General features: G+C 47.4%; 1 protein-coding gene across 2 annotated transcripts in view; it reads right to left on the minus strand.

Annotated features, from left to right (window-relative positions):
- The window catches only part of LOC105018647 (DENN domain-containing protein 5B), a 31,902-nt gene that overhangs the window by 3,477 nt on the left and 7,381 nt on the right, over positions 1–21,044 (minus strand). The window contains exons 2-20 of one of the 2 annotated variants that reach the window (XM_029115202.2): positions 19,387–19,496; positions 17,701–18,409; positions 17,127–17,317; positions 12,772–13,269; positions 12,379–12,610; positions 9,318–9,468; positions 9,095–9,185; positions 8,607–8,726; positions 7,985–8,137; positions 7,603–7,687; positions 7,287–7,362; positions 6,784–6,912; positions 6,095–6,216; positions 4,944–5,089; positions 4,133–4,251; positions 3,749–3,945; positions 3,020–3,102; positions 1,078–1,204; positions 544–706 (exon numbers count right to left, since the gene is read on the minus strand). In XM_029115202.2, coding sequence (XP_028971035.2) covers positions 544–706; positions 1,078–1,204; positions 3,020–3,102; positions 3,749–3,945; positions 4,133–4,251; positions 4,944–5,089; positions 6,095–6,216; positions 6,784–6,912; positions 7,287–7,362; positions 7,603–7,687; positions 7,985–8,137; positions 8,607–8,726; positions 9,095–9,185; positions 9,318–9,468; positions 12,379–12,610; positions 12,772–13,269; positions 17,127–17,317; positions 17,701–18,409; positions 19,387–19,496 — 3,502 coding nt within the window. Of the gene's footprint in view, positions 1–543; positions 707–1,077; positions 1,205–3,019; positions 3,103–3,748; positions 3,946–4,132; positions 4,835–4,900; positions 5,090–6,094; positions 6,217–6,783; positions 6,913–7,286; positions 7,363–7,602; positions 7,688–7,984; positions 8,138–8,606; positions 8,727–9,094; positions 9,186–9,317; positions 9,469–12,378; positions 12,611–12,771; positions 13,270–17,126; positions 17,318–17,700; positions 18,410–19,386; positions 19,497–21,044 lie in introns of those variants that run through there. The other variant, XR_004574807.1, reaches the window with a different exon arrangement.

The raw sequence follows: 21,044 nt of genomic DNA on the forward strand, positions 1-21,044 counted from the left end.
TCTTAGGGAGCTGTCTGGAAAATCTATTAAAAAAACAGTGCTACAAGAATCCTGAAAGAGATCGAGGTCTGCCCACTTCGCCCCCATCCTTGCTGACCTCTAATAAATTACTTTCCACCCGTAGTCTAATAATCCCTAAACAGGCCTGCCTACCTCTCTGATCTACTCTCTCCTCATGGACCTCCATGAACCCTTCATTCAAGCCACGCCCAACTGCTTCATGAACCAATGACCTGTCTCTGAACAATGGGGGGGCCGTGCTTTTTCTCCCATAGACCACGATCACAGGGCTTTTCAGACTGTAGTGGCTTTCAAAGCAAGCCTCAAGACATCATTTTCTGCTGGCCTACCTTTCATCCAATCACAACATGATTATGTCCACAAAACTGGCCCATGAACTAAAGAGCGATTAATGTTTATATGATAAAAAAAAAAAGCACTTCACTAATGTAATAAATTATTTCAACCATTTTGTAACAGCTCTAAACCATTCAGTTGTTGGACATTAGGTGTCACACTGATATCTAAAATTTGACCTCTCACCTCACTCCAAGACACACCCACAGCTGGAACTTGCCCTCCTTTCCGATGTTCCGCGATGTGGCGTTGATGGCGTTAACATAGTGACACATCGAGTCACACAGTTCCGTTGACCCCTGCAAGTCACCCATCTGATCTGCTGTCTCCATGGAAACCACCGCCTTCTCTGCGGGCGTGGGGAGGACAGGTGACATGTTAGATTAGATGGACAGGAATCGTCGAGATACAGTGGTGTTTCCTATGCTGAGTGTGTTTCCTATGCTGAGTGTGTTTCCTATGCTGAGTGTGTTTACTATGCTGAGTGTGTTTCCTATGCTGAGTGTGTTTCCTATGCTGAGTGTGTTTTCAGGATGTTGTTGACACTGTTAATTTAAAGAAATTTAAAGACGATGCTGTGCGAACTGGGTGAATCGTGCTCCAGTGCATTCAGGTCATTTCAACATGTAATTGTACCACTAGATGGAGACAAATAGCAAGGATTGTGCATTACTACACACATGTTGACCATGAGGTGATACACACTCCACGCACACTCACCCACAAAGTCCCATATGAACACACTCCTCTGGAATAAGCGTGAGGACTTGAAGCCGTGGAGGAGTAACTGTTCCAGGGAGCGCACCAGCCCCACCTCTCCACACAGCAGAGCAGTCAGGTTCCCCCTCTGAAAGGAAAGCTTTCACATTCAGAAGCGTTTCGGCATAATTTAATATTATATTGGAAAGCAGGTTTAGTAAGGCATGATCCTACCAGTTATGACATTTGGCCTACGGGTTTAATGGTATCAGAGTAGTCGATTTTCACAGATCCTGTAACAATTGAAGTCTAAAATGTTACAATAGCGGCTCTTTAAAACTTGGACCCAGCAGAAACCAGAGCGTTGAGATATTTTCTGATATCTGACTAAAATGGGATTTTGCCCTCTGTAGGCTGTCTCTTGAACCAGATGTCCCTACACTGTGGCCCATTAAAAGTCCTGTGGTACTTCTCCTGACATATTGGGGTGGACCACAGTGTCCTGGCTTAATTATCAGCATTAACCCATTTCATTATAGATGCCTTAGAATCCCCCATATCCCTAAATGTCCTATCACTCCTCAACAATGCTAGCTGATGTGTGCTGAGAGCTGATGTGTGCTGAGAGTTCAGAACGGTTGCTATGAATACCCTCTGTTGGTGCTACACAGGTCGTGGATGGGGAGTTGTGGTGTGCGAAAGGTGTAGCTGATACGCCTCCCTTGTTACATTTATTTGTAGTGAATGTTCAACCTTGTGTAAGGCATCATGGAATCTTAGTGACCACAATGAGCCAGGGCTTTCATTTAACGTCCCGTCTAATAGAGACCACCCTAAGCAGGGCAGCATCCCCATCACCGCACTGGCATTTGGATCCCAGACAAACAGGAACACAAACAGTCAGCCCTCCAAACCCATTTCCACCATCTGGTTTCCCATCCAGGGACCACAATGTTACTGTATTTATGAACAATGTGTCTGTTTTCAAATGGTTTTATGAATTCTTTGCAATATTAAATTTGTATTTAAATACCGTTTTTTTTTTACTTTATTACCATACTTTTAATTTGAAATACTTCATTTTGTGAATGGTTCAAATATAATAAAATGTTTAACAACCACACCCTCCAGGTTATAAAGTGTTTTGCTGTAAACCAAATACCAAAAGATGCTGATGTTTTCGTGGGTGCTCTTCGATCAAATAAATACATGCATTTGAATGCTTTTTTTCCAGTGTTCTTTAGTTTGCGATTAAGAGAAGGGTGTGAATCTGCATGACTCCTCAGTCTCAGCTGTGTTAAAGGGATTCTTTTGAGAGATTTTGAGAGTATTTTCTTATTTATTCACAGTTAGATGAACCGTAGGAAACCCTTTTATTCATGCAGTGTGAAGAAAATTGACATGTAGCATAACATCGGCTTAGCTCAATCTGTAGATGTCAACAAGAAACGACCCAGCTCTTCTCAAAACAGGGAAATTGCTCCATCCATTCAGGCTGAAAAAGATGCCTAGATACTAGAAACACTACTGTAAATTCATCAACAGTCTAGAGGGCAGATCTTTAAAGGGAAGGTCAAACTAGACATTTTAAAGGAGGGGCCGGAGCAGGCTTTTGGAGTCAGTCTGCCATTCAACTGTGAAAGTTACTTCCTTGCGCAGGGAAGATGGTCATTTTTTCTAATGACAACCTCCAGAATAAATGAATGCAGACACTGGTAAACCCAGGCAGCCAAAAAGCTGGCAACAGTGGCAGAATCAAAGGCTGAGAGGCTAATCCCCTTCTCTTCATAGATAAACCTCTCTGCTGTGGTCCCTGTTTTCTGTATCCGTAGATAATGCTCGCGCTCTCGCACTCACCCACACACACACCCCCCCCCCACCCCACACCCCCACACACACACACACACACACACACACCCCCTCCACACACACCCCCTCCACACACACACACCCCCACACACACCTCCGGCTCAGCTTTGTGAAAGTGCTTGACGAGGTTGTTCACTGCTTCCCTTATTTCCTCCTGAACCTGGACGGAGGACAGTCCTGAGAGCAGGGAGGTGGAGAGAGGAGGAGGGAGGTGGAGAGGACGAGGGAGGTGGAGAGGACGAGGGAGGTGGAGAGAGGAGGAGGGAGGAGGAGAGGACGAGGGAGGTGGAGAGGACGAGGGAGGTGGAGAGGACGAGGGAGGTGGAGAGAGGACGAGGGAGGTGGAGAGAGGACGAGGGAGGTGGAGAAAGGAGGAGGGAGGTGGAGAGAGGAGGAGGACGAGGGAGGTGGAGAGAGGAGGAGGGAGGAGGAGAGGACGAGGGAGGTGGAGAGAGGAGGAGGGAGGTGGAGAGAGGAGGAGGGCGAGGGAGGTGGAGAGATGGTGGGAGAGAAGGAGAGGACGAGGGAGGTGGAGAGATGAAGGGAGAGAGGGAGGATGGGAAAGAGAGGAATGAGTTCAGAGATGAAAGAAAATCAGAATTCACCACACTCATACATTGCTTTTCATTGAGTCTCAAAGCGCTTCAAGTTTGCGAAAAACAAACTTTATAGACTATATGAAGGACCATATGAGTCCTCTGAAGACGAAGAGGATCAGGAGTGGAGAGAGGTGGTCAGACATAATACGGACACTTACATAAAGTATATTTGTCAGATTCTGCACAGTGTGTTCAGTGGTGTGTGTGTGTGTGTCTGTACATACTGTTGTGGCTGCTGCAGCGCCCCAGGGACCCAAGACCACCTGTGAGTCCAATCTGAGGGGGCGAGCCCTGCTCCGGGGGCGTCCCCGCCCACCTTCCAGAATCCTCCTCTCCTCCGGGTGACACCAGCTGACCAATCAGCACCCTCTCCAGGCTGCCGTCGCCCACGCCCTTCCCCAGCCAGCGCCCACACGGGAACCTGGGAGGAGAGCGGGGCGTAATAAGGAGGTCAGAGGTTAGATGTCAAAGGTCACACGGAAACAGGTATCGTTCAAAGAGGGCCGTGTGACCAGAACTTGTGTGTAGAAAGTGTGTGGGTGAAAAAAGGTGCTTGCAGACAGCGTGTGTGAGTGCACATGTGTGCATGTGTAGATAGTGTGTATTACCTGTAGGTGTGTCCAGTGATCTCATTGTGTACGATCACACAGTCCACCAGACACTTGGCTAATAGACCAGAGTTCTCCTGACCTAACTGCAGGGTGCTCAGACGGCCCAGATTCTGACACTGACACACACGCACACACACACGGACGCACACACGCACGCGCACATATGGAGAGAGACCAGAGTGAGAACAGCGTTGGTGTGGAAATGTGTATTCCTGAGTAGCTTCCCTCCCAGCCCAGTGTGTATACCCTTCCAGACCAGTGTGTATACCCTTCCAGACCAGTGTGTATACCCTTCCAGACCAGTGTGTATACCCTTCCAGACCAGTGTGTATACCCTTCCAGACCAGTGTGTATACCCTCCCAGACCAGTGTGTATACCCTCCCAGCCCAGTGTGTATACCCTTCCAGACCAGGTGTGTATACCCTTCCAGACCAGTGTGTATACCCTTCCAGACCAGGTGTGTATACCCTTCCAGACCAGTGTGTATACCCTTCCAGACCAGTGTGTATACCCTTCCAGACCAGTGTGTATACCCTTCCAGACCAGGTGTGTATACCCTTCCAGACCAGTGTGTATACCCTTCCAGACCAGTGTGTATACCCTTCCAGACCAGTGTGTATACCCTTCCAGACCAGTGTGTATACCCTTCCAGACCAGTGTGTATACCCTCCCAGCCCAGTGTGTATACCCTCCCAGCCCAGTGTGTATACCCTTCCAGACCAGTGTGTATAACCTTCCAGACCAGTGTGTATACCCTTCCAGACCAGTGTGTATACCCTCCCAGACCAGATGACCAGAACTCCTCACGTGGAAGTAGATCTCCTGTGTGTTTTTAGGGATCTGCCTGATCCCAGAGTCACCCAGCTCTCCAGACACGCACACCCAGGGGTTGGACATTGCCATGGCAATGCTCAGCTTCTTCATGGGCATTATGACGACACGGTACGGAATGCCTGAAGGGACACAAGAATACATTTACATTTTGGTAATTTTACAGATACTCTCATTGTATATTTAAGCAGGAGGTTGTGGTTTATGGCCAATATACCATGGCTAAGAGCTGTTCTTAGGCACAACGCAACATTGAGGAGTGTCTGGATCTAGCATTTAGTTATGTGTAACATCATTGCTATCATAAACTGGTTCCCAATACCAATAGAGCACTAAGGAGTTGTCATTGTCCTACCGTAGGACACAGACTCATACACCACGTCACAGCCAATCATAGCTCACGGTGTGATACAATGTTACAGGTTACCATACTTTCTTATAGGTTGTTATACTTTAAACCAGTGGCTCCCAACCCTTTTCAGTTACTGTACCCCCAAAAAGAATTTGCACTGCTTGGAGTACCCCTGAAGTACCCCCTCATGTTCATTTCACTAGTAAGTCTATGGTGTCATGAGTGTTTTCAAGTACCCACTGTGGAAAGGCCAAGTACCCCCAGGGGTCCTAGTACCCCTGGTTGGGAACCACTGCTTTAAACCAACAAACTATGTTAGGATCCTAGAACACTTATTATATTAGCGCAAACACTCCAAGATGCCAGTGTCCTTAGAAGGTTCCTTCCGGGAACGTTCCAGGAACGTTCCAGGAAGTCTGAACACATTATTAGAACTGCTTGGGGATGTCGACATAAGATATGAAGATAATGTTTCTTATCACGGTAAAAACCAAAAGGTTCCTAAAAAAGAAAGTGAGAAAATTCTCATTATGTAATCCGACCAAATAGGAAGAAACCCATGAGAACACCCTCGGGCCGAATATGTTCCAGGAACATTTCTGGGTTAACCATCACGGTAGCTGGGTCCTTTTCTATTAGGGCATGCAACGGAATCCCATTTTTCAACAGAAAACTAAAATGAACACTCCTCACTGGACCATTGCAGTCATGTTACAGTGGGTCTTTTCCATTTGGTGCATAATGCACACAGCCTTGTGGAATATAGCAGACTTACTGATGGAGGTGAATGTGCGTGTGAAGCAGAAGTAGTCCACAGTGTTTAGGGACAGCAGGTGAAACAGGAACTGCTCTCTCTCTTCCTCACACAGGAGGAACGCATGGGGCTTATACAGCTGCCTGTAGGCAGGAAACACACACACACACACAAGCATGCACGCACGCACACACACACACACACACACAGTATGCTTACATCTGAAGATTAATTTGTCATTATTCTTTCCTCATTAAATGTATAAACCAGAATGATGCCGGGTAAAATGTTCTTTTCACATTGTCATTTCCAGACAAAAATGGTTCTTATACGTGTTTGAACATCTCGTATTTAATATTTATTTTCTCAGTATTAGAGAATTTTCAAGTACTTTGGTTTGAGTAGTTAAATCTACAATATATTTGGAAAACATAGGTGAAAATTTGAAATAATATTTTCAAATACAACACCTTTATTAAATGTGTGTATTTGAGTCAGTGACTATCTTGTTTATTTATGTTTCAAAAGATACATAAGGGTAACTTACAAACAAAATCGAAAATATACATAAATACTTGCTTAAAATAAATGGGAAAGTAAATTGTAGATTTGAAACTATTTCTAGCAGCTATAAAGAACCTGCTACCAAGCCAGCTCACAACTTCTGGTCTCAGCACTGTCAAGAGGGCACATGGGAGTTGTCAGTATACCGCAGTAGGTCCTGATTGGTCAGCAGCAGTTTGAGGTGCTGTGAGAGAAGTTTCTTCTCCAGCGCCAGATAGACCCAGGCCCGTGCCCGTCCCACTTCACTCAGACTTTCGTTCATAGTCTGGACAAACCTGAGGGGCAAAAACAACAGCAATGCCCTTTTTATTCAAAGAAAGCAGTGTGTTGGGTGACGTTGCGCTGGCCGCCGGGGACGTTGGCGGACTTTCAACTCGATACAATGGTGTCGATCATTTGAAAACTGTGATGAACGAGCCTCCTTTTCAAATAGAACAGTAATCTGCACTGTTCAGTCATGGGGTCACTGAAGCAGTATCTTCCATTGTCCCAAACACAGCATCTTTTGTGATTTTTTTTTTTTTAATTTTTTAACTTGCTATCACTGGTACAGCAGGTTGAGCAATTCAATCAAGGACTTGTGTCAAACCCACGGCATCATCGCCCTCCTCTGTGCCCATTCTCATCCCTTCCGCCGATTATCCATTACCTTATTTCCTGTGCGAAGGAGCCTTTCGGGGGTGGAAGCCCATCCCTGAGCCTCCTGCTGTCCGACCCACCGGACACTGAAACCAGGAAGAGAGAGTGATTGGCCAACACTATGCGACTTGAGCGTAGCGTTAAAATGATCACCTTAATATCAGGTGACGCAAACAGACCAGACCATAGAAGAATCCCCTTCCTAGCACGCATCTAGCCTGGCAGCAAATCTGTTTGTACCGTGTGACCCCATCCAATCCTAACGGCCGTTGTGATCGGCAGCGCAAACAGATCATGCGCCAGGATTGGATGTCATCCGCTCTCACCTGGAGACTCGGCTGGGGACCCTGGCTCCGCCTTCTCCTCGTTGGCCTGGTAGTGGAGCAGGTGAGACCACAGTGCAGATCTCTTCTAGACGTAACAAAGAACATCCACAACACCCCGTCAGGTGAACTGCTTTGACCAGTGTATGGGAGTGGCCTGGGGGAGGGTCAAGGCTCTGAACACACATGCTCTGCTGCAGCCTGGGTTCTAATCCATCCCACTGCTCTTTCAGGAAGACAAAAACTGTCCTTCAACTTTCCCTACTGTCTCCATCGATAAAGCATAAATGCCTGACAAACACATCTTACATTTGTATTCACGTGTGCCAAATAAATTGTGCCCGGTCTTTGAGTGGGTCTCTGTGTGTTTGTGCGTGTTTCTAACCTGTTTCATCTTCAGCCCGTGGGCCCAGGTCCTCTCCAGCAGAACGCAGATGCTGTGGATCAGCGTGTTTTCCTGCAGGCCCGTGATGCCGGCCTCCACCTGGCTCGACTCCGCCCTCTCCTTCCCCATCCTCTCCATCAACATACGCCTGGTCTGCGCCGCGCCGACAACACAAACGACACACATTCAGGCCCGCGCTCTTTTCGGGGCGTACGCTGCGCTCCAGCTCCACAACGCCCCGCCCGAGTGCGCAACAGCGCGCTTAAACCTCCACAGTGTCAATACATGAAGCGCACGCAACTGGAATTCTGGATACAAAGCTGGATACAGGCGCAGGACACACGCTGAATTTCCCTCCCGAGGAACGCAGTAACTGACGTCACGTAACAGCATGCACCTTGAAGCTTCTTTCTCTAGGACGACGTGTGAGATTGCAACCTGTTCCATATATGGTGCTCTACTGAGATCCTACGCAAAGGTGTTGTGCAATGTAGGGGATAGGGCGCTACATTGGACACAAACACTGTATGAAGTGTATCCATCTATAACACTCCTTGTTAGAGGCCACGCCCAATCATTTAGCTTCCATGCCCCTGCTGTGATGAGTCAGGAGACCCCTTACCTTCAGACGACACTCCCGCAGCAGCCCGTCCACAAACCCACGCTTGGTTTGAGTGACAGCCGAGGGGGAGGGGTCAAGGAGCTTGGACTGGCGTAGGCTCCTCCGTCCCGGAGAGTACTTCTATAGGAAGAACCCAGAGAGCGACAGTCTATCAGACACAAACCAAAAAGATTCGGAAAGCTACTAATAGCACTTTTCCCGGCCTAGCTCCGCCCACTACCCATCCTGAGTTTGTAGGTCAGACTGAAACACAGGCTCAAGACTAAAAGTGGTCCAAATACAGTCCCATACATGTTTTCCATCGACCCTGATGAGGGGGCCCTGAATGGCGCAGTTGTCAAGGCACCACATTGCAGTAAGCTTTGACACAGAGAGACAAGGGTTGAAGTCCAGCTCTCTGATGAACCCAAAAGGACAGCGCAAAACTCCTCAATGTACTATAGCGACTCGTTGATGATGTAGGACTTATATACACAGCAGGTGTTCACCTCTCTCAGATCATTGTCCAGTCCAGACGTGGTCTCCGGGGAGGTCACTGGTTTCCTAGGGTCGCTTCTGCGAGCGTTACGACCTGACCACCTACACACAGGGGTAAAACCATCAAACAGTCCGTGTGTTGTGTTCATGCAGGTTTCACCTGTGGAGGTTTGTGTGTTTCCTTGGTAACGTTGTGTTCATGCAGGTTTCACGTGTGGAGGTTTGTGTGTTTACTTGGTAGTGTTGTGTCCCTGGGCCAGGACGTCAGCCTGGAGCCGAGGGAAGCAGCCCTGATGGTGTCGTCCCTGGCCGATCCTCATGTCCAACAGGTGGGGGTGGATGGCCGTGTGGTCCGCCTTCAGCAGCCTGCGCTCCACGGCCTGGGCTGGGGGACAGAGGGAAACCAACATGGGGGATGAGAGTCCTACTGGAGAGGGATATTACATTTACACCTCTGACCTCGACTCATGGTGTTGATATTTTATATAATAATAATAATAATAATAATAATAATAATAATAATAATAATAATAATAATAATAAAATAATAATAATAATACTAATAATTATTATTATTATTATTATTATATATATATAATAATGAAAAAATTATAATAATAATTCAATTCCATTTAGCAGACGGTTATTTTCAAAGCTATTGTTAGTGGTTAGGGCGCTGACAGGGCGGGGCTAGGAGGGAGAGACACAAAACAAGTAAAGACTGAACAGACTAGCCCACGACCTCCTCACACCGGGCCAACACAGACTAGCCCACGACCTCCTCACACCGGGCCAACACAGACTAGCCCACGACCTCCTCACACCGGGCCAACACAGACTAGCCCACTACCTCCTCACACCGGGCCAACACAGACTAGCCCACTACCTCCTCACACCGGGCCAACACAGACTAGCCCACTACCTCCTCACACCGGGCCAACACAGACTAGCCCACTACCTCCTCACACCGGGCCAACACAGACTAGCCCACGACCTCCTCACACCGGGCCAACACAGACTAGCCCACTACCTCCTCACACCGGGCCAACACAGACTAGCCCACTACCTCCTCACACCGGGCCAACACAGACTAGCCCACGACCTCCTCACACCGGGCCAACACAGACTAGCCCACTACCTCCTCACACCGGGTCAACACAGACTAGCCCACGACCTCCTCACACCGGGCCAACACAGACTAGCCCACGACCTCCTCACACTGGGCCAACACAGACTAGCCCACGACCTCCTCACACTGGGCCAACACAGACTAGCCCACACAGCCTAGTTACTTTCTAATGTAGATGTAAACATTAGCATCGTTCAGGGCATGGTTCCTTTGTTACTGGGGGTATTGTTCCAGTCGGGTTTATGTTGTATGACGTCCATAAAAAAAGGATATCATAAACTGCCAATGGGGAAGTCTGTAAAAAAGACTTGAGGATAAGTGCAGGTGACATTTCCGAAACTTAAAACTACTCTCATAAAACTTTGAGTATTAAATCCCTAGGCAGCTGATCCAAATTGGCTTATTTCAAAGTAAATGCTTCCAGCATGGAGCCAATTAATAATGGCACATTGGCCCGATGTTGGCAGCCTAAACTGGTATTTAACATGATTTGGTTCACCTGTTCATTATGCTAAATTGCTTTGAGCAACTTAGTTAATGCGTTCATCTGAAGCTAGCTAGTTGGGACAAACACACAACCTGGAAATAGTAAATACATATTCATGCAGTAGCTGTCAGTGACAGAAAGAAGAAAAACAAAAAGGGGGGTTCTGGGGAATTATTTAAGACCAGATATTGCTTGCCCAGACTACGCCTTGGAAGCCAACATGGAGCCGATAAGTAGCGGCCAATTGGCATAATTTTGGCAGCCAACCCGGGACAATATTTTAGGCAGCATCTTGACAGTGTGGACATGGTTGCTGGGAGCCTGCATTCAAATACAGAATTTTTACATTTATCTATCACCTTTAAAGCTTTTTGTACACAGTCATAACAATGCAGCGTTGATATGACAGGAAAGTGAAGCCATATCAGGTTTACTTTGAAAGAGATTTGAGGGAAAGGAACAGATAAACTAAAACTCAGAGGAGATATCAAGTTTAAAAAAGAGCAGTATAAGCAGAGAGGGACAGACAGAGACAGAGGGAGAAACAGAGAAAGAGAAACAGAGAGAGAGAGAGAGCTAAAGAGAGAGAGAGAAACAGAGAACAGAGAGCTGCATAGGAGACAGAGCGGTGCAGTCTCTGCAGAGCCCCTGGCACAACTTCAAAGCAGAGTATTGAGGATCTCATTATAAGGACATCATGTACAATCCCCCTCCTCATGTGCTACTTATCCCTCACCCCCATTCTCCACCCTCACCCCCACCCCATCCCCCTATCCTCCACGCATCCCACTGTCATCCATCCTCCACCCATCCCCCTATCCTCCACCCATCCCCCTGTCCTCCACGCATCCCACTGTCATCCATCCTCACCCCATCCCCCTATCCTCCACCCATCCCCCCGTCCTCCACGCATCCCACTGTCATCCATCCTCACCCCATCCCCCTATCCTCCACGCATCCCACTGTCATCCATCCTCACCCCATCCCCCTATCCTCACCCTATCCCCCTATCCTCCACGCATCCCACTGTCATCCATCCTCACTCCATCCCCCTATCCTCCACGCATCCTACTGTCATCCATCCTCAACCCATCCCCCTGTCCTCCACCCATCCCCCTGTCCTCCACGCATCCTCCCGTCATTCTGTCTTCAGATTGACATCGACAAATACCCATGATCTTTCGCTGGTCTTTCATTCTGTCTCTCCATCAATGCGTGGAACAGAGAGATTACAGGAGTAGAAAGACAAAAGGCCAACATGATTCCCCAAAGCCACACAATGTGTGTGGGACATTGTGACATTCCCGGTTGTGGAGCTGATAGCATCCCTAGCTAATCCCTTTCAGTCAATATCCTCTAAGCTTTTTGACAGAGGATAAACAGTTTATCACACACCAAACAGAAAGAGGACTAAAGCAATGAGGTATTACGTGAACTTGTACGATACAAAGAACTCATTTTTGTTTATCGATGCCAAAGCTTTTAAAAATGTTTCTAATGTTTCCATTGGGTGTGAGAACGAAGTGTGTTTGAAGTGTGTGACAACCTCAGAGAGACTCTGAGGTTGTAAAAAAAGAATAAGTAAAAAAAGAATAATCTGGAAGTTGTGGTGGGCGACAGTTCTCACACCCAGCCGCTGCGCTCCAGCCGCTGCGTTCCAGCCGCTGCGTTCTGCCCACCTGACTCATGGAGCACAGCACACTTCCTGTAGCGGCGGTTTCCGGGGTCGTCCTCGAACGTGTCGTAAAGGCGGTCCTTCTCCAAGCGCCTGTCGAACACCCGCTGGATCGGATCCCGGTCAGCCCAGCGAGACAACACCTTGCTGTCAACGAACGACGAGAACATGGCCGTTTCCAGGAACCTGGACAGGAAGTGCAAGTGCTGGGTCGGCTGCGTCGACAGGAAGGAGCCCTGGCGATATGTAAGGTCACAAAATGTTACCAACAATTCACAAGAACTCGGTAACAAGTTGAATCACTAACAGTCAGACAATAATGCTCCTAATCACAACTGAGGCTTTCTAGTGTAGGTGCTCTAGGAACAGACTGCTATGACTCAATCTTCACCATTACCTTATCGAAGTTGCTCACTCCCTCTCGGTTGCTCAGCCAAGACTCCAGGTCAGGCGCGCTGTGGATCACAAACTCCTCGTACCTCCCAAACAAGGTGGCGAAGCGCCCGGCAAACACCTCCCTCAGCTGCACATTCATCTTGGCCTCCTTCAGTTCCTCCTCCTCCTCCTCGAACGCCCGTCCCAGTGTCTTCCCTCCTGCCGTTCCTCCGCACCTCCTGGCTAGCGCCTGCAGCCGCTCCAGCACGGCCAGCTGCTCCCTTCCCAGGTTGCCATTGCGCCTGTCTTCCATCAGGTCCTCCAAGACGAGGCTGCTGAGGCAGGGGGGAGCGGCTGGGTCGGGCTTGTTGGTGATGGTGGCACCAGCGTGTGTCTGCAGGCCGAAGCGAAGCAGCACCTCGTTTAGCTCCTGGATGAGCTCCAGCTGGTCTGGGAAGAGGGGAAGATCTTCGGGCAGATCCACATGATGGTTGTCGATGTCCACAAAGCACAGGTTGGCCTGGAAGATGGGGTTCAAACAGAACAGTTCTCATCTGTATGACGACTTTTAACTGCAATTATGTCTGAGTGTGATTACTCTGGTCACATGACCAGCCGCCAACCAATCATTGGTTTGCAAGACAACATAAGAGGAACAACAAGTTCTAGCCCATTAAAATAGAGCGACAGAATTGTGATTGGTGGTGATGGGTCTGAGACAGTGTGCGGTCACGTTTAGACAAGGTAAGATCATCTTTTAAGAACGGTGTGTTTCAGGAGGAGCTTGGCCATTTCAATGGTCTGATCATCTGACCTGAGTGGACCTTTTGCACACTTGCACACTCCACATGATCGACCAGAAGCAGTTTCCAATGTTTTTACATTTCTGACTGTGAGAATGCAATTTTAGTGCATACTTTAGGGAGAAGTGTGAGGTACCGTATCACAAAACGGCACTTATACATTCAGAAGAAGCAATACATTTGCAGTAAATCCTATATAAAATCTATACACTTATATAGAGTATTGCTGGCAGTCTGCCAAATGAAAAATATGTAGCTTTAATTAATGTCATTCATATTGTACAATGATCACAACCAGTCCAACGACATTTAGGCCAAGTATGCAAACCATCCAATTAAATTTGAAAGATTTAACCACGCTCTTTGGCATTAGATAACAATAAGTGCAGACACAGACACATTACAAAAACATGAACAATTTAAAACCAATTACCGTTATCGCTTACACAGGTGGAAACACCAAGGTGTGATGGCAAAAAGAAGCAACGCTAGAAATATCATGCATTATTCAAATAGCACATTCTTAGCTTGTCAGAGACATCTCGGCTAGGACAGAAGCCTGCACACCCTGGGTGTGTCCTGATCATTACATATTCCTCCCTGCGCTTTCATGTCACATTGCCTTCTAGATGTTGAAAGGAACGAACTGGAACGTGGCAATAAAACAATTGTAGCCAACTTCATGCTTGGCATGGGCTATTTATGGGGAGGACAAGTGATGTGCACACTTTAGGAGCAGAGAGATTTTTTACAAATCCTGTAAACACAGGTCCATGTAATTTAAATCAAGCCGTTGTGCCTACTAAAAGGTCTGCCTTTATACAAATCATGGACATCCTGTAAGTCTAAAACCCCGTACCGGAGCGCCATGTAGCGTGAAAAGGCAAGTGTGCTGTCAATGCCACAACTCATCTGTGATGAGGATATATGTCGTGTAATAAACTGGAGTGGCTAAGTCGTTTGATAAAAATCATGGCCTTGTGGTTATGGGCACCATTAGAGTAATGCCAAAGCCTAATAAAACGGGACATGATGTCTCTGCTTGGCAATAAGCAACACGGGTCGGGGGAGGGGGGTAGGTGCCTGTGATAGAGCTGCGTCCCGTCCAGGGGGGTGTACTTGTACGTCCAGCTTCACACTACAGAAACAGGTGACATGCACCTGAGCAACAGACTCTTCCGCCTCGAACACAGCCCTGACTCTGCAACGTCTGACCATGACCTCTGACACAGAGCGCGCTGCCCCAGGGCAATGTGGGAGATGTAGTGTGGGTGAGCCAGCTGCAATGGTGCATTTCGCCCACATCCACCCGGCTCTTTACAGATCCACCCTGAGAGATCGTCACGCTTTGGCCAGGTGACACTTTCGGTTTTGTGTGGCCTGGTCCTCGATTTCTTTTGCAAGGCAACAGCCGACTCCATCGCCTGAACCGATTGAGGAGCGGGCAAAGTTTCACGCGTGTCACCTTGTTCTCTGCAACGCCATTTGCATAAATGCGAAACCAGCCTGAGAAATGAGTCAACCTCTGGAGATAGGCCAAGGAAGCACTGTCTCAGCACAGGGACGACGTCATACTGCCACCTCGCAGTCACATTTAACAGCAGCGCCCTCCGCTTAAATGTCACTTTGTCCTTCCAAACACAGCAGCACAGGCTCTTTCGTTAATGGCCTGTGATGAGACCCCCCATTTGTCTGCTATTTTAAAGGCCTGCTCTTTATCGAGGAACAACAAGACAAAGAGATATTCTACAAGAATGGGTATGACCAATGGGCAACCTTCGTTAAAACAATAAAACGACCGCGATATAACAAAGAATGGGAAGGGTCGTAGGACGAAATTACCTTTGCTCCACTTCTCATGGGGAAGGCAAAATAAAGAAACACATTTCTGAGTGAGGGTGAGATAAATGGAGAAGCTAAAGCCTGGAGAAAACATTGATTCTAAAATAGAAAGAGTTTATGGCAGGCTACCAGAATATTTTGGGTACTGGGTTCAAAAATTAATAATGACAAGAAGGAAATCCTGCACCCAACGGAATATTGGAGCAGTTCTAATGGGTTTTAGCAGCAGCGGAATTCAGCAAACAGACACATTACGGCCTCAGCCTTGGTGAACCCTGACGGGATGCGAATTGGCCTCTGGCTTCGTCGGCTGCTTCCACAACGTGCCCTTTTTTTGACCTCCGCTGCAAAAAAACTAAACTTTCAAAAGGACACATAAACCCTAGAAGAATAAACCATGCTCTCGCCCCTCCCCCTTAGAGAACTTCGTCCCAGTTAACCATGACGAGATACGTGGACAGCTCTTTGTATTGTGACACAGACGAATTCCAGCAAAAAAAAAAAACGTTGTCCTGTTCCAATGGACTAGGGTACAGATGAAAAGCACGTAATCCTGAAGGACGGAACTATAAGAAGACGATTACTGATAGGCAGTTCTACACGTAGGCTAGAGTAGGTTCCAAATGCTGCCTAAAATATCACTTCAATCCTCTCACACACACATCCAGAAATAAACTGGGCAAAACCTGGTTAATTATTCACACTGTTTGATTCCTCTGGAAATGTGAAGCTTGTGTCTTCCTCCTCCTCCTCCTCCTCCTCCTCCTCCTCCTCCTCCTCCTCTCGCCCACGGCTCAGCTGCTCACTCTCCCTCCCAACCGTTTTTGGGACAGCTCTACTACAACAAAAAAGGGCACTCCTTCTAACCAATGCTGAGTTGGGAGTAGGGAGGTATTGGGGAAGCAAACCAAGGGTAACGCTTAAGCAGCATGGTCTGATCTTCCAAGGAGTGGCGAATAGGATTTGAAGAGAGAAGGGAGAAGCGGGCGGATCTCATAGGAAGAAGTTCAGGTTTTTTTGGGGTTGGCCAGCCCCAGAGAGCCCGGGGGGGGTTGTTCATTCCCTACTAGAATAGGATGGATTAGTACAGGAACTGCAAGACTGCGGCAAATGTGACAATGCACTTTTCACTGCCTGTCAGAATGCGTAATGCGGAATGTCTGTTATTAGAACGCCTGATACAGTGGGCATTACGCTGTGTTTTGAATGGTTGTTGGAATGTTTTTGCAAGGTCAGCAAGTGCAAGCTAGAATGCCAGTAAGAATGTGTATCAAAATAGTAGCTACAAATAATGTGAACTAGAATGCCTTAGAGTATGTGCACAAGAATGCTAACTAGAATATAAACTAGAACGCTAACTAGAATGTGAACTAGAACAATGCTAGCTAGTGTGTGAACTAGAAAAAGAATGCTAACTAGAATGTAAACTACAACTAGAATACTAGCTAGAATGTGAACTACAACAAGAATGCTAGCTAGAATGTGAACAAGATACAGAATGCTAACTAGAATGTGAACTAAAACAGGAATGTTAATAGGAATGTTAACTAGAACTACAGAAAATGTGGACTACAATGCTTCAGATTTGAGGTAGTATAACCTGCAGAACTGTGAATAATGGATTGAACTCACAAACTATATGGATATGGAAGTAAAAGCATTTTAAGGATAGCGCTTTTTGCCTCTGTCACAGTCCCAAACACAGAGTGCTAAGAATGGATTATTCTCGTACCTCATGGGACAGATCCATAGTAGAGCGCTGGGCGCTGGCATCCCGGCGCTGGATCCCGATAATGAAGGGCACGGGGGCATCTAGCAGGTGGTGCAGGGATGCGGGCAGGACAGGCAGGTAGATGTGCCACCACTGGAACGGGAAGAGCAGGGTGGAGATGCTCTCCGCCACCGTCATCAGCCGCTGATAGTCTGGATGGAAAGACGGAGTGGGTATTTGTGAAACCCCACCTTGGCGCACTCAGTGGGTAAGCAACATTGTTGTCAAGTTGTCGCGCTCAACCTCTGGCTGTCTGGAGAAAGACAGAGGGGGGACAGGACTAAGCGTGCATTTGGTGAGATTAGTCTGTCAACCCTTCTTCCAGCGCGTCATACATTTCAAACGTCTAAAAGTGGATCTGGATGGTGACGGAAACTCTTTATACTTTAGACATGTGACGGGAAATGAACAAGTGCACTTTGTTGCGTTTGTTTCTTTGAGTTTTAAGACATTATTTTCATTCGACATGGAAAAGTGACAATGCGACCCAAGTCATTGACTTTTCCGTAAACAGCCCCCGCTCCACGGTCCTTACCGTTTGACAATAGCAGGACCTGGCTCTCCAGCAGTACGGAGGTGAGCAGCCTCACCAGGTTCTCCACCCCCAGCAGAGAGAAGGCCTCTCCCAGTGGGTAGTCGCCCAGCGGGAGCTCCTCTTGGCCGGGCTGCTGGCACATGATGGGCCCCTGGACGCCGTGGAACCGGAGGGAGCGTCCAGGTGGCGGCACGGGCACCTCGTACAGGATGTTGTGGATGTAGCTCTCCAGGGGGAGCGGGGGGGCGTCGCTCGCCGCCACTGCCTGATGCAGCTGCGTCAGGAAGTGGCGGGAGGCTTGCAGGAAGGGGAGGGGCGTGAGGAGACAGAGGGCCTTGGAGGCGTACAGGGTGTCCTGAGCCGACTGGAAGAAGCCGGTCGCGCAGCAAGGACAAGCCGACAGGGGGCGCTCTGCCAGGGAGTCGGCGTCCGACTCATCCAGGCTGTTCACCAGAGAGTCCATGCTGGAAGTGGAGGGGGAGGAGGCGGAGGAGGAGGTGGAAGAGGACGAGGAGTGGTGTTCGACACGATGCATCTGATGAAGGGTCTGCATCGCCATGGTGATCTGGGCACTCGTCACCTCCTCGTAGTAGGTCTGCACGAAGCCGTAGAAGCGCGTGCCGTCGTCCTGGGAGACGGTGAAGGAGTGGAAGAAGGGGACACGGTCGTCCGTCTGAGTGCGGAAGGACAGGCCCCGAGGCATGCAGAGCTGGTGAGGAGAGGGACGGGAGGAGGGAGGATAGCGAGAAGGGAGAAAAAGAAGGAATAGAGAAAGAGAGGGCGTTGAAGTAGAGCAGAGGAAGAGGAAATTAGGAAGAGCATGGGATGTTTTGTAGAACAAACCGAAGAGGGAAAAGAAGGAAAGGGATGATACCAGAAAACAGGGAAGGAAGGAACTGAATGTCAAACCTTTTCTGAACTTGTCAGTCGTGATTTTTTAGGGGTCTAATATTAGGTTATTTTATCAAACACTCCGGATTACAGACAGGGATAAAAGGGAGTCAAATCTTTCTGGAGAGGATTCTCAACATTAAAGGCTAGCTGTTAAAAGGATCCTTATTTCGTAGAGAGAGCCAGAGTACCAGAGTCAGATCTGTGGCTCCTTGAAAAGGCTCTTTATGTGTCTCTGCTGGAAAGTACTAGTCCATAGGGAAGCCAACCACAACAAACTAACTTATTATGGAAAACAACTTGAGATTATTTAAACAGGTTCATCTAAACCAAATAATGTCGAAGTCCTGCCTAACACTTTCATCCACCAGACATACAACTGTGCTATTAAAAAACACTCAAAACACTCATTTGCATAAAAGAGAAATGCCATTCTGTACAAGAGAACAAAACACTGACGTGACAGCACAGCTTTGAGGGCTCATTCAGTTTCAATCATCCCTGTCCATTATTCGCTTAATAATCAAACCATTTCATGGTTATATGACTAATTAACACTGACAGAGATTTCTGAGTGTTTTGTTTAAACTGTGGTTGTGAAACTGGCCTCAAATGTGCGCTCTGTACAATAAGTTGTCTAAACATATCCTAGCCCTATATACTGAGCTGTCTGAACAGTTCCTGAATCTGTATATTGAATTGCCTCGACGTCGCCTGGCTCTGAATATTGAGTTGTCTGAATGTCGCCTAGCTCTTTATAATGACTTGTATGAACATTGCCTAGATCTCTCTTACCATATTGACTGCATCTCTGTTGAAGGGCCGCCTCTCTGTGCTCTCAGGGTAGTGGGCCAAAACCTTGGACTTAAAGGACCTCCGGATGGGGCTCTGCTCAAAGCTCTCACCTATGGAGGAGAGATATACAGAGAAAGAGAGATAGAAGTAAAGAACATCAGCGTTGCCAAACTGGCAAAGAAAAATCAAGTGACCTTCATTGCTGCACTGAATTCTTAATAAGGGGACAGGGCGGAAAGCAACACTGTAGTCAGGAATTATTATCTGATACAGCTCAACCGTTTAGCCTTTATCCAACGCCAGCAAAAAACCCTGGGTGTTGAATGCCTTTATTGAGCCAGAGGTAAGCCAGGAAGAGAGAGACCAGGAAGGAAGTAAAGGTGCCTGCCCTAACCTAATGCTAATCAATGTCAGACTGGGCACCTAAAAAATGGAGATTGGTGAGACAGCAGAAGAGTGGTTCCACAGGGAAGAGAAGCTTGTACATAACCAGTAACTCTTCCCCAATCCTCTACACTGGACCCTCATTACCATGTCAGGTAGAAAATAACCACCCAGGAGATTGAACAGCACATTATATTATGACCATGGGTTATCAACCATTTACAACTGACCTAAGTGGGAGTGACGTTATCAACCAATTGGAGTTTCGTCATTATTTGATTGAAGCCCACCATTGCTAGGCGTCTACAATTACAGTCAAGAAACATACTTTACCGGGAGGGTTAGGGGGAGAGGACAGATAGGTACATTAAGCTGATTGAGCCAATGCTCTAAGAACTTTTCCCAGTCTTTCTATTTGATATCGAAGGCCAAGTTTGACGCTTTGGCTACTAGACTTCTATCTGATAAAAGAGGGGAGGGAAGAAAAGGGTTAAGCAACCTTCTTACCAGAAAACCAGTTTTGTGGCCAGGAGACAAAACATGATTCACACTTTATCGCAAATTTGCTTTGGCTAGTAAAACACGCACATTTTCCAAAAGGAGGTTTTGCATAGGTTCAGTTTTACGTTTTTTCTCTGCCACATAGTATCCAACGTGGTGGTGATGATAGACTTTGTCACAACAACCCCAGAGAAAAGATATGCGATGGAGATAAGGGCCGAGGAGATACAGAGCGATGACAACTGTTTATTTGAATTCCGATTAGCTTTTGCTACACAAAACATGACAAATAGCAGTTCTAAGAACAAATGTGATGTAGCAGCAGGAGTAATAGACAGAATGCATGCCAACACACTGCAGAGTGAACCTCAGTGAACCTGGGGCCTGACAGCAAAGGGCATCCTTGGTTTGGCAGGAAATCCTCTTACATATTACACTCACCTAAAGGATTATTAGGAACACCATACTAATACTGTGTTTGACCCCCTTTCGCCTTCAAAACTGCCTTAATTCTACGTGGCATTGATTCAACAAGGTGCTGAAAGAATTCTTTAGAAATGTTGGCCCATATTGATAGGATAGCATCTTGCAGTTGGAGATTTGTGGGATGCACATCCAGGGCATGAAGCTACCGTTCCACCACATCCCAAACATGCTCTATTGGGTTGAGATCTGGTTAATGTGGGGGCCATTTCAGTACAGTGAACTCATTGTCATGTTCAAGAAACCAATTTGAAATGATTCGAGCTTTGTGACATGGTGCATTATCCTGC

This window comes from Esox lucius, chromosome 19 (genome assembly GCF_011004845.1).
Source record: "Esox lucius isolate fEsoLuc1 chromosome 19, fEsoLuc1.pri, whole genome shotgun sequence".
Lineage (NCBI taxonomy): Eukaryota > Metazoa > Chordata > Actinopteri > Esociformes > Esocidae > Esox > Esox lucius.